General features: G+C 48.5%; 1 protein-coding gene across 1 annotated transcript in view; it reads right to left on the bottom strand.

The window, feature by feature from the left end:
* Nucleotides 1-15,705, bottom strand: part of MED12 (mediator complex subunit 12) — a 36,298-nt gene that overhangs the window by 19,789 nt on the left and 804 nt on the right. Inside the window, exons 2-21 of the mRNA XM_089536152.1 lie at nucleotides 14,150-14,254; nucleotides 13,437-13,628; nucleotides 12,161-12,320; nucleotides 11,896-12,074; nucleotides 11,647-11,757; nucleotides 10,663-10,917; nucleotides 10,300-10,446; nucleotides 10,015-10,114; nucleotides 9,621-9,757; nucleotides 8,690-8,821; nucleotides 7,823-7,949; nucleotides 7,460-7,686; nucleotides 7,233-7,316; nucleotides 6,080-6,253; nucleotides 5,005-5,149; nucleotides 4,466-4,584; nucleotides 3,553-3,696; nucleotides 2,627-2,790; nucleotides 1,554-1,685; nucleotides 442-669 (exon numbers count right to left, since the gene is read on the bottom strand). Coding sequence (XP_089392278.1) covers nucleotides 442-669; nucleotides 1,554-1,685; nucleotides 2,627-2,790; nucleotides 3,553-3,696; nucleotides 4,466-4,584; nucleotides 5,005-5,149; nucleotides 6,080-6,253; nucleotides 7,233-7,316; nucleotides 7,460-7,686; nucleotides 7,823-7,949; nucleotides 8,690-8,821; nucleotides 9,621-9,757; nucleotides 10,015-10,114; nucleotides 10,300-10,446; nucleotides 10,663-10,917; nucleotides 11,647-11,757; nucleotides 11,896-12,074; nucleotides 12,161-12,320; nucleotides 13,437-13,628; nucleotides 14,150-14,254 — 3,062 coding nt within the window. The remainder of the gene's footprint in view (nucleotides 1-441; nucleotides 670-1,553; nucleotides 1,686-2,626; nucleotides 2,791-3,552; nucleotides 3,697-4,465; nucleotides 4,585-5,004; nucleotides 5,150-6,079; nucleotides 6,254-7,232; nucleotides 7,317-7,459; nucleotides 7,687-7,822; nucleotides 7,950-8,689; nucleotides 8,822-9,620; nucleotides 9,758-10,014; nucleotides 10,115-10,299; nucleotides 10,447-10,662; nucleotides 10,918-11,646; nucleotides 11,758-11,895; nucleotides 12,075-12,160; nucleotides 12,321-13,436; nucleotides 13,629-14,149; nucleotides 14,255-15,705) is intronic.

The raw sequence follows: 15,705 nt of genomic DNA on the forward strand, positions 1-15,705 counted from the left end.
GAACCAACAAAAGAGACCCATGCCTTCTTACAGACCTTCGGACTGTTTTTAATGACTAGCGTAGGAAGTAGGATGTTAAAGGAGCCAGTCTTTTACTTGAGAGACAGTGAAGATTGTAGTCTCAACACATTGAGAGGGAACCAGGTTGGGGAAGACTGGACTAGATCAGAAAAAGCAACTGGGGCAACTCCAGCTGTCCTTAGTATATAATTCCCATTGGCTTTAGCCAGTGACCGGGGATTATTAGAAGTGCAGTTCAAAAGCAACTACATTTTGCCTACTCATTTAATCTGGACCAGTAGTGCTCTTATGCTCTTAAGTGGTGCATTGCTGGGCACAGATGGGCATCACCACATACTCCTGAGACCCACCACAGATTTATCTGTCCATCCACCATCCCACCCTGCCCTCCCATCCAGCATAGCAGAGCACAGCCCTCACCGTTCAGGGTCGTGGTGTCCCACACACACATGCATCAGGGCATTGCACACAAAGCTGTAGCGGTTGGCTGGGTTGTCGGTGAGACTCTTGCCCAGGTTGGTGTAGGTAAAATTGTGGGCCGAGGGATTCTCAATGGTGTCAATCATGAACAGGGGCTCCCACAGCATGTTGGAGTCAGAAGGCTCCACGTTGCAGTAGATGGTGTTCTTCACCTTGGAGCAGAAGTCACTGGTGGAACAGAAAGGCATTGGTAAGTGTGTGTGGGTAAGAAACTTCCTTGACTGGCTTCCCTTGATCCAACAGCAGACGCACCCAAATACAGTTTTACCTTCTGATGTGGTAAATAAAGATCTGCTTCCAAAGAGCGATCCTCAGCATGAGCGGCTGCTGTTCCACTCCTTGGAAGCAAGGTGTCATTCATTTACCACATCATCACAGCTGAGGAACCTCAAGCCCTCATACCAAATCTAGCTTTCTGGACTTTCCTAGATGGCCGTGTTCCCTATCCCATGATTCCTTCTTTTCAGGGTTCTGCATTCAAAATGGTTGAAATGCTTCCCCCAGAATGATAGATGACCCTTAAGGGCTATCTCATCCAACCTCCAGCCAGGCTCCTGAGGGAAAAAGAGGCAAGCACAGTGCCATCGGGCCTCAGTCCCAGCAGCAGATAAAAGGCCTCCCTCCATTCCAACTACCACAACTGTGGCCTTGGAGGGAGAGAAGAGTAGGCAGTATCTGCCAGACTTCATCTCCTCCTTCACTGTCATCCTCTTTCTCTTATGTTTCCTGTCTTATTTAGACTGTATGCCTGAGGGCAGGGAACTGTCAAATTAATGATTTGTAAGCCATCCTGGTAGCTTTTTTGGTTGAAGATTATGGTATAAGTACACGACATAAATAAATATTGGCCGTGAAAGCTAAAATGTTTCAATGTTTTTGTTCTGCCCCTTTTGTCTTTAGCCCTGCCCACCCTCGGACTATGCCTCCCAGTCAAAGCACTTCTCTGAAATTGAATTCACCCCTTGAGCTGAAACCAGTTTCCCACTCCCTGATCTACCCTATTATGGGTGCTAGGGGAAGGCTGCAAAGCCCTAGCCAGAAGGGCGCCTCACCTGAAGAGCTCTCCAAATTTACTCTTGAGGTGACTGCAGGACGTGTACAGGTCGTAGAGGTAGGCCAGGATGCAGCGCTCGGCAGAAGAGCCGTCGGAGCGATTCATGCCATGCTTCACCACCCCACACAGCCTGGAAAGGCAGGAGAAGAGATGCAGCACAGGGAAGAAAGCAGGAGGTACCACCCCTGGCCACTGGTCCCTTGTAAGACAAAAATGTCTGGTGGACAGGTCTGACTCCAGAAGCCTCCATGGCAAAGTTCCCAGAGATATGTCCCCAACATGAATGTTGTCTACCCATCATCAGGAAGAGCCTAAATATAAAACTCAGAGTTTGGAAATGTCATTGTTTTGTACTTTAGCTCCCAGAATGCCCCAGCCAGTATAGTCAGTGGGATTCGGTGAGTTGTACCCTCCCCTCCACAAAAGTAACATTTCAAAGATCTGCCTAGGACAAGAAGCTTGTTTCCATCCAGGACAGGGTTATGCCAAGAGACTATTATTCTGTCCTGGAACCAGCTGTAGTCCCAACATTCTTCAAGTGGTTGTTTGGTGCCAAACACAGACACATCACTGCTATACAAGAAGCTTGATTTGTGGCAAATGATCCAGAGCAGAGATGTATTCCTGCCCTTTTACTGATGGGGTGCAGAATTTTTGTATAGACAGTGGTAGAACTGGACCCTAAATAACAAATTCTACCTGGACAATACCAAGTGGCAATCTAATTTCCGATGCCTGGCTGAAACAAGGCCTCTGGGTGGAACTGATGACTCCCAAAGGTTACAGAATGCAGAAAGCAAACAAAGAAAATCAAATTGCACAAGCCTGCCCCATGCCCCCGACATGTCCATTTCCAGCCTCCAAGTATCAAATTGCCAAGCTAATGCAGAAAGTATCCAACAAAGTCACTAACACAAAACAACCGTTTCTATACCACTGGGCCACTGTTAACATTTGGTGACGATGTTAACAAGGAATCCAGACTAAGCTCACGCAGTTTCAATGTAGTAGGACATACCACTAGGGCCGCCATGGCTTGGATGGAGCCAGCGAGATGGTCTAAGGCCTTACCCTTCAAAGACTTGGGCCATCTGGTCCTGGTTGAGGATGAGGCAGGAATGATAGTGTCGCAAGACGGCCACGATGCAGAGGCACAGGCTGGTGGTGTAGCTGCCTACCAGGTCAGAAGACTTCAGCAACAGCTCTGCTTCCACCACACTCAGCTCATTCAGCAACTATGCCCAGCAGCAGAGAGAACAAACATGGGTTGGGAGGAGGTCATGGCTCATAGACATCACACCCTGACCCCCACCGTCCAAATAAGAGGTCCAGGGAGGCTGCAGTGAGGTTTTTCCAATGCAAACTTGGGCACGTTACAGACCGCCAAAAAGCGGCGGCCTGCACCCGCCCATTTCCCCTCCGGATTGGGACCTCAGTGGCCAGAGCGGCAGCCGCTGAGGCCCCGATCCGCCGCTTTCCGGGCCACGAGGAAGGGGCAAAAGGCCACTTCCCTGCAGTCTGGAAAGGGGTGTCCTTGGGGAGGAGGAGAAAGGGGCCGCTTGGCCCCTTTCTCCTCTGCGTCGCTAGGCGCAGCCATCTAAAGGCTGCGCCCAGCGACGCAAACCTGGAAAGAGCTCCGAAACGGAGCTCCTTCTGGGGCCACAGAAAGGGCGCACTAAGCACCCTCACGCGGCCCCACTACATAACAACTGCACTGCCTCATTTGGAGGCGGCGCGGTCGTGACGTAGTCATGGCGGCAGCCGTGTGGAACGGCCACCACCATTTTGTACGTGCTGAGCACGTACTAGGGTTGCGGGGGTGCGGAAGCGCCGCCGCTTCCTAACCCTAGTATGTGCTCAGCATGTACTTTAAGGCCCGTCTGTAACGGGCCTAAATGGTAGAAAAAAAGAGGCTATCTTTTGAAGTAGCCCCAGAGTAATGTCCAGCATTACTCATCCATCCCCAAAGACGAAAAAGTCAGATGTCAGGCACTCACCTGGATGGCAAAGTCGATGAGTCCACTGATGTTGAGCGAATACTCCATCAGGTCAAAGATGAACTGGACATGCTGCACCAGAGGCAGGTGATATGACATCCCTAAGGCAAAGCTGGTGATCTGCTCCAAAACGTTACGAGATACCTAGAAAAAGCAGAGGCCCAGGGGCCAACAGTCACAGCTGAACATAGGAAGCTGTCTTAAGGGCCTGCACAGATAGGCCAAAATAAAGCTGCTTCTGGTCACTTTGGAGGTATGCTTTTTAAATGATGCATGTGTCCTAAAAGGGCGGAAGCCGCACGTAAGCCATGCTCCAGTTCTAAGGACTGGAGCGTAGCTTTGGCACAGCTTCTGGCCTCTTAAGATGTGTGTATCATTTAAACAGCATACTTCCAAAGTGACCCGAAGCAGCTTTATTATGGCCTGTCTGTTCAGGCCCTTAAGACAGTCATCCCAGTTTTGTCCACATAGAATGGCAACTCTCTTTTTGTGAAAACCAGCCAATTTTAATATCTTAAACTGGAGGTGTTGGGGACTGAACCTGGTTCTTCTACAGGCTGGGGACTGAACCTTGCACCTCTGCCACTAAGACTGCTGCCACACTGCAGAATTAATGCAGTCTGACACTGCTTTAATTGTCATGGGTTCATCCTATGGAATCCTGGGATTTGTAGTTTATTCTGGCACCAGAGCTCTCTGACTGTGAAGTCTATATATTTGACAAAACTACAGATCCCAGAATTCTAGAGCACTGAGTGGTGTCAAACTACATTAATTGTGCAGTGTAAATGCAGCCCCAGTTATCCTCCCCCAACACACACACACCAGATAGTTTGTTGTGTGGTAGCAAACCATCAAGAGGTAGATGTTACAAAGGGGGCTCCCTGGTTGCCTCCACCCTCACGCTGCATACCTGAGAGGTGACAAGGTGCTGGTCAAAATGAGAAAGGTGCTGGAACTTGGCAAAGATATCCTCAGCAGTCGGGAAGGCCTCTGGCTTATTCCTCTTCCTCTTCTGCCCTTCTTCTCCTCCTGCCAAAAAAGCCAGACATGATCTAGGTGGCTGCTATCCCAGGGGGTCGCTGAGAGGCAAAGGGGGATCCTATAGCTACCCTCTTACCCCACCTGGCTTCATTTTAACACTAGTTAGCATAATTTCAGAAACCCTCCACATGTTCCTTCCTTGGCAGACTGCTGATGAATGGGAAAGGTGAGGAGGGGAAAGGAAAGAGAAAAAGAAGGCATATCAGAAAGAGAGGAAGGGAGGGAGAGAGGGAGAGGTTCCTCTGACCACTTTATGCTCAACCACTGCTGGCACGCAGTCCTGCCCAGAGCTTGGAAAAGTTGTGGGTTTTTTTTTAATTTTAGTCTGCAGAATCCCCCCGTCTTTCTGCCACTCGCCCTCTCAGTCCTCCCAATCCATGCATCTTTGCAGTGAGACATCCCACAGACCTGTCTCAGCTGTGCTCTTCCTGTTTAACACCTTCAGGATGTCTTTGGTTATCCTCTTGATCGCGTGCCGGGCCTCGTCTCGCTGCTTCCCGACCCCATAGAGGACCACCAGCCTCTGGTTGCACTCGTGGCTGCTTGACTCCTCCTGAGAAGCCAGGAATTGGAAAAAGGGTGGCTGAGGGCAGGGCCTGGGCTACTCCTACCAGATGGGGAGTATCTCCTGCTGCCAAGGCAAGAGGCTCCTGGTTCTTCTGTGAGCCCTTCCATAGGACTGGGGATGGTTGGGCAGAGCTCACAGAGCAGAGAGAGGCAACATGTTGACCCCCAAAAGGCTGTTTCAGGGGCACCTCAATCTCTCCAGATTCCCTGCACCATCTTCTTCCTGCCCCCCATCATGCCCAATGTATGACTCGACTCCCCTGGAAGCCTCCAGGAAAAAAATCACATTTTAAGTCCCTGGTTACACTAATATTAAAACCAAACAAACAAACAAAACCTTTTTCAAAACTTGATGAAACAACGTTTGATCTGTATGCAGAATAATCTGTCGGTTAATAATTAAAAAAACAAACAGATGCGGAGCTCTGGGCACTTCTGCTGCTTTGTTTTCTTACACTTTTGCCAGTCCACTTGCAAAACAAATTGGGATGTGAAGTCAAAGGCTTTCATGGCTGGGATCCATAATTTTTTGTGGATTTTTCGGGCTATGTGGCCGTGTTCTAGAAGAGTTTATTCCTGACATTTCGCCTGCATCTGTGGCTGGCATCTTCAGAGAGATCTCTGAAGATGCCAGCCACAGCTGCTGGCGAAACATCAGAAATAAACATAGCCTGAAAAACCCACAAAAAAAGGACACCAATACATCAGTTCTATAACCTGCCTTCTGCTTTCCTGTATTCTTATTGATGTAGCTGTCCCACCACAAACTGGTTTGCTGGATGCTTTATACCGGCCAACTGGGGTCAGGTCCAGAAGCCAATTTGTTTCAGGCCAAGGAAGCCTCATCACAATCAGAAGGAGCCTTGCACAAGACAGGCATAATTCCTCTCCGGAGCTAGGCTGTTTCTTCTCCTACCTGAGGGATGGGGAAGTGAGTGGAGTACTGGATGTGCCGAGGCTGGTCATAGAGCGACGCCAGCATGCCATCTGCAGCCCTGTCCTTCAGCAGTGGCTTGTTCTCCTTCTCAGGGTCCAGTTTCTCAGGGGAAGGGCTGGCTTTAGACTCACAGTTCATGGGAGGAGAAAACATCTGTGGGGAATGGAGGTTGGGGTGGAAGAGCAGAAGAGAGATAAAAAAGCAAGGTGAGATGGCTGCACTTTCAGAAAGGAGGAACACACTCCCTGGCAAAGAGAAGCCCAGGAAGGAGACCAAAGCAGAGTTGGTTCGTAGTCACCTGGCCGAGGCGCCAAAGAGATGCAGGCTTTTCACTCACAGCACACCTTTCACTGAGCACCAGGGAGCAGGGGGAAGCCTGGGGAAAGCAAGCCAGCTCTATCAAGGAGAACCAACGACTCACTTCTGTCTCTCCCACTGCACCCACATTCACGCTGTCAGGACCATCTGGGAGCGTTCTTGCTCTCATTTGCTCTCAGAACGGAGAGTCAGGCCCATCCCTCTCCTTGACCCTTCAATGGCATCCCCAGGGAAGGAAAGAGAAGAGTGCTAGAGAAACGGAGTTCTTATAGCATGGATGATTTGATACTGAGGGGTAGGTTTGGTTACAGAGTTCTTGGAGGCCATGTTCCAGAGCTGGGTAGGCCCAGAGGCAAAAGGGATGGTGCAAAATCCCAGCATACTTTAGCTGATAACCAGTAATTTATGCTTAGGAAGAGGGCATTTTAGAGCTTTTAGTATGGGTAAGAAACAGTACTGAGAAGCTCAGAAACCATCAAATGATGGTACCACGCAGAAACTGGCAGGTCCACCTAAAAAGCTCCAAGACAGCCCATCTTAAGGGGTTTCTCCATTGCCATTTGAACCATGCTTGTTGGAGAAAACCAATGGCAGGGTCCTGCAAAGATGCAGGGTGACATTTGATAAAATAGGGGTGGTATTCATATAGCCTTCTAGATACTGGTGAATTGCAGTTCCCATCAACCCTAGCCAGCATAGCCAATGGCAAGGAATGGAAGGTGCAGTCCAACAACTGGATTCCTCCGTGATAAAACATCAACTCCTGAAGTTACAAATATGGGGATTCAAAAGAGCCTGGCCAGATTTTTCATACCGAGAAATCTGTCTTTTCCATGTCGTCAAAAATGGCGCTGGAGTTGTGGTCAATGTCCATCTGGCACTCTGACAGGCCTGTGTCCTGGGAGAGACAGGAGACAAGGCGCGGCCGTTCAAGATCCTAAAAGCCCCACAAGCAAGGCCCCAAAAGCACACACACACGCACACACACCCTCCCCAGCAGATGTCCCTTTTCCACTGCCTTGCCAAGACAGCCCCACAAACCTCCAGCTTGATGCCGCTGTTGCCCTCCCCCTCTTTCCGGTCATGCTCCTCAGCAGTGTCATCGAAGGGCGAGGGGGGCCGTGGCCCATGGTCGATTGCAAGGTCGCCACGCGAGATGAGTGTACACATGTACATGTTGTGCGAGAAGACATCGTGGCGGATAAGCTCACAGAACAGCAGCACCAGGTTGAAAAACTCCACCTTCTCGTTCTCGTTGGTGGGATCGGCTGCCAAGGGAGGGCAAAGAGAGAGAGCAAGAAGGTGAGAAAGCATGCCACCCTGACTGCCCCCACTGCCTCATTCTGGGCATGCCCAATGGGATGTGAAGGTGAGAGAGAGCCCTTCACCACTCAGGAGCCATACTTAGCATGGGTGCCTGGGTGTCCAGGAACTGCATCAGGACCTCCTGGAAGACTGGCGCATTGACGGCTGAAAGGGAACCTGATGAGATAGAGCCTTTCTCATCCACCACTTCTGAGTCCCCACACCGCTGTGGGGAAAAGAATGAAGGGGAGAATGCGGTTACAGCTTTCTCCCTTAATCTCTGTTCCCCCTTCCTTTCCTCAAGGAAAATCCTTTCTGTGAACAATGTTTCCTTTCTCCCTTTCTCCTCTCGCAAGACAGCTTTGGAGGTAACACAGCCCCAACATCAAATAGCACTGCACTAGTTATGCTATATCATCATCATCCTCTTCCTAGGTGATTATGCAGAATACAATCTTCTTGGCCATCCTACCAGGCTTGGGAACTTCTGGCAGGTCTCAACTTCTGAAGTTTGGTCAAAAAACTAATTGATTTTAAAGGAACACCATTAAAGGTTGAGGGTATAAGACTTTTTGCTGTTTTCTGCTTAAGTTTTCTATTGAGGTGTTTTCTGCTTTTTGTTTACTTTGTGTTTTGGTTGTATTGTTTGGGATGGTTAACATTTGTTCACAAAGTTTCTATATAGCTCCATGGAACAACAACAACAATGGAAGTCTACTTCTCCAGCTGCCCTCACAGCAGTTCCTAGCAGGCAGTGACAATGTTTGGGGAAATTACATTTTGGGGTTTCCAGTGCCCAGAACTCAATATCACGGCCAGCCTCAGGTTCTGCACTGGACCTCAAAACATCTTTTCAGCCCAAGGGCTTGTTACTAACAGTCCCTGCCTGAATTGTTGGAGTGCTGCTGGACTTCTGCTCCCTACCACTACCAGCTCATCTCCATAACTTCTTCTGGCAGCACTCACCTCTGCCTCAATCTCTGAGTGCCGCTTCTCCAGCAATTTGGCCACAACCATCGCCCGGTGGCGGCCAGACCGCTTATGGCTGACAGCCCACTCACACAAAAGGGCAACGACAGCATCATCGTCAGGGGAGATCTGTTAGGGAACAAGGTTGGTGACAGACTATAAGGTGGTATTGGAACCCCTTTCTGGAAACACTCACAGGGTCCCCATAAGTTGAAGTTAACAGCAAAGTGCAAAAGTGGTGTTTCAATGATGTGATGATGCCATACAGGATTAAAACTAAATAATAAAAGAGGGAAAGAAAAGGAATCAAAGGATACAATGTCTTCCTGTAGGTCTCACAATTAAAAAGAAACCAACTTGAAAGTGAGAATAAAATGGTGGTGGGAACTGCCAGAAAGTAGTGACTATACTGAGACTGTCATACTTTGGAGGTATTTCTTTAACAGTGGTAGAATTCAAAGGCATAGCAGTGTTGTACCATAAGCTTTTGTAGGCTTGCTCTACTTCCTCAGATGCATGGAGTGAACATTCATGTATTTGAGGTAATAGATGAAGTCTACAAAAGCTTATGCTACCCTTCTTTCACTCCATTAGTCTCAAAGGTACTACAAGATCTTTGCATACTAGACGATGTATTCACATTTACACACACATATACACACACCAATTCTAGTATTATGGAAAAGAAAGAAAACCTTCCATACCTCATGCACCATTTGGTAATAACTGATCTGAGACATTCATTGTAGAGCTAACCCATGGTACCACCTGCACAGCAGGCATATAGGTCCAACAGGAATCCAATCAAGGAACCTACATTCTACAATCCTGCACAAAATCCTCTAGCATTTATTTCTCACAGCGTCAGCCACAGACTGGAAAACCATGAACCAATTTGCACCAAGATCTATGCCCAAACAAGCCCTACCTCATGGCTGTCTTTGCTTGGTCCTGCCCCAAATATCCGGTTATACAAGGAGTCCAGAGAGTTGCTGAAGTCCGACCTTTCAAAGCTATGGCTGTCTAGGACCTCTAAAGTGTGCAGTACCCGACCTATCGTGAACCCTGGAAGGGAAGAGGGAAGGAAAAGGAAGTCAGAGGTCAAAGGGCAGATAGCTCCCCAGGTAGATGTGAAACAGCCAGGGTGCCTGAAGATTGTGAAGAAATGGGACATGAGGAAATGGGATCAGGCAGGGCTAGTTCAGTAACCATGCAGAGAGAGCAACCATGCAGAGAGAGGAAGACAAGGAGAGCAAATCTGTGAGGAAAGAAAATTATGGATGGACAGAAACAATTGTGATAGACTTATGGCATGGACTTACCGGCAGTGGCTTCTTGGCATTTGTCGAAGGACCAGCGCACTTCCACTGCCTGGCCCCGCTCCTTGATCTGCTGCTCTATCTCCCGGAGCTTTGCTCGGACCTGGCATGGAAGGAATGCCACAGGGGCTGATGTGAGTGGGGGCAGCTCATAAGCACCAGAGGGGCTTCTGCCACTTTATCAGTGCTCTGCAGAAACACCCAGGTGAGGAAGAACAATGGCAAGGCCAGCAGTGCCAAGGAATGAGTGCTGGACTGAGAGGATGCACTGAACCACCAGCTGCTCACCTGCTGCATGAAGCCTGTGTTGACTCCAGGCATGGGCAAGTTAGAAGGGGCAATTGGCAAGTGGTCCAGTGGAGAGCCAGTCTTTATTCTGCTGTCGGTGAGGGAATAGTGCCAGACAAGGGCACTAGGGCAACACAGGACAATACTCTGAAAGTAGAGGAGAGAGAAGCAGAACAACTGAGCTTCCTGGGAAACAGAAGTGTTTTTTTTTTAAACCAGAGGTCATTCCAATAATTTCTGGTTTCAGAGGTAAGGTCTGAGGTGTCTGGAAGATGGCCCCTCTTGAATGCATCCACCCTGCCTTAAACACCCTCCACCAGACCCCTGGAAAGGAGCAGCACTGATCCTACGGCCCTGACTTGCCTGGAGGATACAGCTGAGCCCAAAGACCACGGGGCGGTGCTGGGGACACAGTAGCAGATCACTGAAGGGACTGGGAGGTGGGTTCCCTGAAGCTGGCTGAGGGGTGGGTGTGGAAGGGAGTGCTGGGGCTGCTTGTGCTGCAAGGTGGTGGGTCTGGTGCCCGCCAGTGCTGTCCAGCAGCATGGCAAGCCTGCGGGTGCAGAAGTAGGCCAGGCGTCTGGACAAGTAGGCAGACTGCACAAACTCTCCGGAATACTGTGGGAGGATGAGAGAGAGGATCCAGTTTAGTTCTAGGGAAAACAAGCCCCCCCTGGCACAAGAGGAATCACAGCAGAGGCAAAAAAAATTTTTTTTAACAACACGGAAAAATAAGCAGAACTATGCTGGTGAGACCAAAGGCTGACCTAGCAAAGCATTCTGGTCATACAGTGGCCAAATAGTTACTTCTGGGAAGTCCACAGGCAGGACACAAGTACAATTATACCCTCCATCTCATCTTATACCAAAGCATCCTGCTTCTGATACTGGAAATGATCTACAGCCATGCTGACTAGCAGCCAGCGATGGCCCTGACTGCTATGAAAATAGCCAGTCCCTTTGAAAAACCATCCAGCTGGCAGCCATCTGCTACAACCTTTGACAGTACATGCCAAGTTTCACTACTTGTTGTGTTGTTGTTTCACAATGCCAGGGATGTAGGCGACGTCTGCTCTAGGGGGGCCCTTGTATGACAAAAAAGCCATGTCAGCCTCCTCAGTGGAGGCATAATATAAAAATGCTTTGAATAACAAATATGAACTTAATAATAACAACTATAAAGGGGAGCAGAAGGCAACCTGTGGTCCTCCAGATGTTTCACACTGTGACTCCTGCCTTCCCTCAGCAGACACTAGGCTGGCAAGAGCTGGTGGAGCCTAAAGAGTACCAGCAACATCTGGAAGGCCACTAGTTTCACACCTCAGCACAGAGGAAGAATAAGACAACCTGTAGGAGCAGAGGCAAGAGCAGCTTCAGGAGTTCATCTTCGCCTGGCCGAATCTTCTCAAAGCACTCAAGCACCCATGTCAAGAACTCATGGCGGTCCAGCATCCCATCCTGGAAGCAAAGGGAGAGAGCTGAGCTGACAGCAGGCAATCTTTCCCCCTTCGGAAGTGGAACCTCAGCATCCACCTCCCTCCCAGAGAACGGACAGGCACTGCCTTCCTTACTCCTCTCCCTTTACCCTCCTCTCACCTGGAACATGAACATAGCCAGCTTCTCGTTGTAGTCCCACTGCTTCACTGAGTGCTCCACATCTTGGGGCATGATGTTGGAGGGTGAGCCGCAGGTGCTCTGTGCCATCAGCTGCCGATGGAAGTCAGCAATCTTCTGCAGCTGCTCCCAGAGGAATTTGGTGATGATCTGTGTCCACTCTAAAAAGAAAACATGATGTCAGTGGAAGAGGAAAGCCCTGTGCCAAGCCAGGAGTTTTCTGCAATGCAGGAGAAGCCATCCTTACCACTGAAGGGGTCGATGACATGTCGCTTCTTCACTTTGGTCTCTGTAATAGCTGCGTAATAGGCGCAGGTCATCTTGATCAGCCAGGCTGCTCTCATTACAGGCACAGTATACTTTGCGAGGTAGCCAAAGACCTCTTCCTTCTTGCTGAAAATGGGCACCTGATTGCAGGAGAGTCAGAATCAAAGAGGGCCAACCCAACATCCCATGCTTGGTGGGCAGATGTTAACCAAAGAGAGGAAAGCTCTAGTTTTGGTTAAAGAGAGGGGTAGATGTGCAGCCAATTTGAAGATGTCAACTCATACCCTGTAGCTACAGCTTCCACCATGTTCCCAAGATGGTTGCCAAACTCTCACCAGCCCTGTCTCCTTCCTATAAAAATTCTAATTCGCAAATACTCTGAACCTACCCCACAGCCCATTAATGTACTTTTCCTACCCATCCCTTAACAGTCTGTTCTGTCTAGAGTTGGGAACGTCAGATCCCAGGGCCAAATCCTGGTTTTTCTCAGATAGCCACACTCCCTTCCCCATGGAACCACCCTTTCATGCTTTCCTTAGCTTTTGTGCTAGGTTCCCTCCTCATATGCTAAAAGGCTGGTTCTCCTAAAAGCTAAGTTGCAGGCAGCAAGTGCTTTAAGTTAAAATGTACCAGTACTTACAGTCTCAAATACCACTGGAGTACAACCCCCAAAAATTATATTCATTTATATCCCACACTTTCTCCAGTAACGGGACTCAGGGCAGCATACAAATTAAAACCAGCATAGATTAAAAACCATACAAAAACAGCAGTAAAATATGTGTGTTATTTAAAAACAATTAATCAAGCATTTAAAATTTGCAAAAAGACAGTATTTTTAAAAAATCAACAAATCTCCATCACAGCCATTTCCTAAAACCCTGACAGAATCTGATTTTTTCTTTTCAGTAGGAGAACAAGGAAGAGGGAGTTAGCCACCCAATGTCTCACAGCAGCCACCAAGAGGGCCTTCTTTACTGTTCCCACCAAACAAGCCTGAGAAGGTAGTGGGATCCCTGAAGCTTTCAGAACCCTAAGAGGCTCAAGGATCCCCACTCTTGTCCTAGAAAATCCTGGTGACACATGGGAGTATCAAGTCTCTTTCTGATCCATTTTTGCTCCTGAACAGTGCAAGAGCCATACCTGACACCACTGGAGGGGCACATTTGTCTTCTGTTCAGAGTTCAGACTCCCCCCTCACTCCCCAATATTTGAACTTCCCATCTTCTTCCCAGTAGCCCCAGCTACCCCTCTACCTTCTTAGCCAGGTGAGTGAGGGGCTTGGTCCCGGCGAGATCAGTGAACCAGTTGTTAATGGCACTCTGGGAGCGGGCAGTCACCAGCCAAAAGTTATCCTTCTGGTTCACTTGTGGTTTTCGACGGCCCGTGTCCGGCAGGGTGTTGCAGCGCAGCTTCTCAGCAATGATGCTGCTAAAGTTGGAACTTATCTGGAACAGAGAACGAAGAGCATAGAGATCAGGATGTCAAGAGAGTTACTTTTCCCATGTCAAAGCAAAGCCTGAGTGCCCTAACATTATGCATCAACTGCAAGCCATCTTCCATTCAGCTTTTAAAGCAGGGCTGGGGAAAATGTAGCCAGTGAGCAGCATGCAACCCTAAGCCCCAATCGTTGAAGTGAAAGTGAATTCCAGTCACTTCCAGACCACATTTTAAGTCAAATTTCAGCCAAAAACATGAAAGTATGGGCCAGGGGAGGAGGCATGAGGTGGAAACTGATTGCTGACCCTTCCACAGCTCTCCATTCCTTCCCTAAGTAGCTGGTGAATATAACAGAAACAATAGAGTACAATGTGTATATTTACAAAAGCACATTTGCTAATGCACCGTACAATGATATGGTCACACTCATGACACAAGTGTCAATACCAGTTCCCATTCACTGGCAACCAGCATCCTCAGCGGAGAGACTGAAGCAGCTCTGTCTCCAAAATAGTCAAGATTCTCTCACCTTGGCAGGGTTGAAGTTGACATTTTTGGCACTTCCATGTTCATCCCCTGAGACAGCCGGCTGATTGTTGAAACCCTGCTTCACGTTGAGAGCTGTGAGTTCATCCTACATAAGAAAGGAGAAGGTGCACCCCAGATCAACAGCTATGCCAAAGCAAAAAAAGGGTTACAATCCCGTTGGCAACACACACATAAGTAATTATTGCCACAGCACAATGGAGGTATTCTGCAGACAGCGGCAGAAGCAAAGTTGAGCATGCATCTACACTAAGTGTGGCGGTTGTGCACTGGAACTGCACACTACAATCACACACTGTGGTTACACACAACATTTCAACAGCACACAACCAGTGACATGTGTTGGCACTGTTGCTATTCTGCACAGGAGTTGCGCAGCGATGGCAGAGCTCATCGGTACATGTGGATATCTATGCTACGTCGAAGGGATGTTAGATAGCAGCCTGGGGACATCTCACTCCATCATGCATGGCCTCCTTGTCAGCTTTCTGGATGGGAGGAATTTGTGTGTCCCTTTTGAAAACAGAACTGGAGTATATAGGATATTTGTCATGCAAAAATACAACGATTCCTATCAACTTCCAGAAAATCAATTAGACTGCTTTGGAGGCAACAGGTCTGACAGTTCCAGGATGATGAATCTAAAAATCATGCTGTTCCTTGAAGATGAATAAAGCATCCAATAACATGGCCTCTGACAGAGCTTGGAAAGCTACTGTTTTTGAATTACAACTCCAAAATTTCCTAGCCAACTGTAGTCCAAAAAAGGAACATTTCCAACCTCTACCTCTGGTCTTTGACGCCCCAGCTTTTAAAATAACAAGGGTCCCTGTGGAACTCCCAGCTGAGATCTTGAACAGAAGAGAAGCTAAAAGACTGAGGTGACTGATCAGGAGGAGCTGACAGAAGAAGGCGGAAAGCTGTCACTTTCAAAGGGATGGAAAAAACAGCAATTTGGCCGAAGCTGGAGAAAGAAAACACGTCAAGAAGAGAACCAGGAAAGCAAGTCTGGTCTCCATGGCTGGGACGGCCCAGATCCATCTTCTGACCTCCCACTTTTTCAGCTGCTTTTAAAATGTCCTCCCTTCTCTCTCCTCCTCCTCCTCTCACTTTCCCCTTTTGTCCTCAACTTACTTTACTTGCTGTAACCTGAGATCAATGTGCAAAGGTCCTTTTGTATTCAATTAACTCAGGAATGGAGAGGAGAGTTAATAAGAAGTCTCTTTCTTCTCCACAGTTCCAAGGGAACCTGTGCAAACACCTACTGAGATTATGTGTGTGTGTATATATATGTCTTTACGAATACAGTCTGCAGAGAGACCTTGTAGCACCTTTGAGACTCACTGAAAGAAAGAATTTGGCAGCAGGAGCTTTCCTAGACTTCCCAAGAAAACCCTGTGACAGGTTGGCTTTTGGGTGGCCATAGGCCAGAAACGACCTCAAGGCACACAACAACAACAACAACAACAACAACAACAGTCCTAGAAGTCACACTCTCTCAGCCTGAGGGGAAGGCCATGGCAAGCCCTCTCTGAAGAA

Source organism: Sceloporus occidentalis, unplaced genomic scaffold (assembly GCF_023333645.1).
Source record: "Sceloporus occidentalis isolate IW3139 unplaced genomic scaffold, rSceOcc1.0.p SCAF_8, whole genome shotgun sequence".
Lineage (NCBI taxonomy): Eukaryota > Metazoa > Chordata > Lepidosauria > Squamata > Phrynosomatidae > Sceloporus > Sceloporus occidentalis.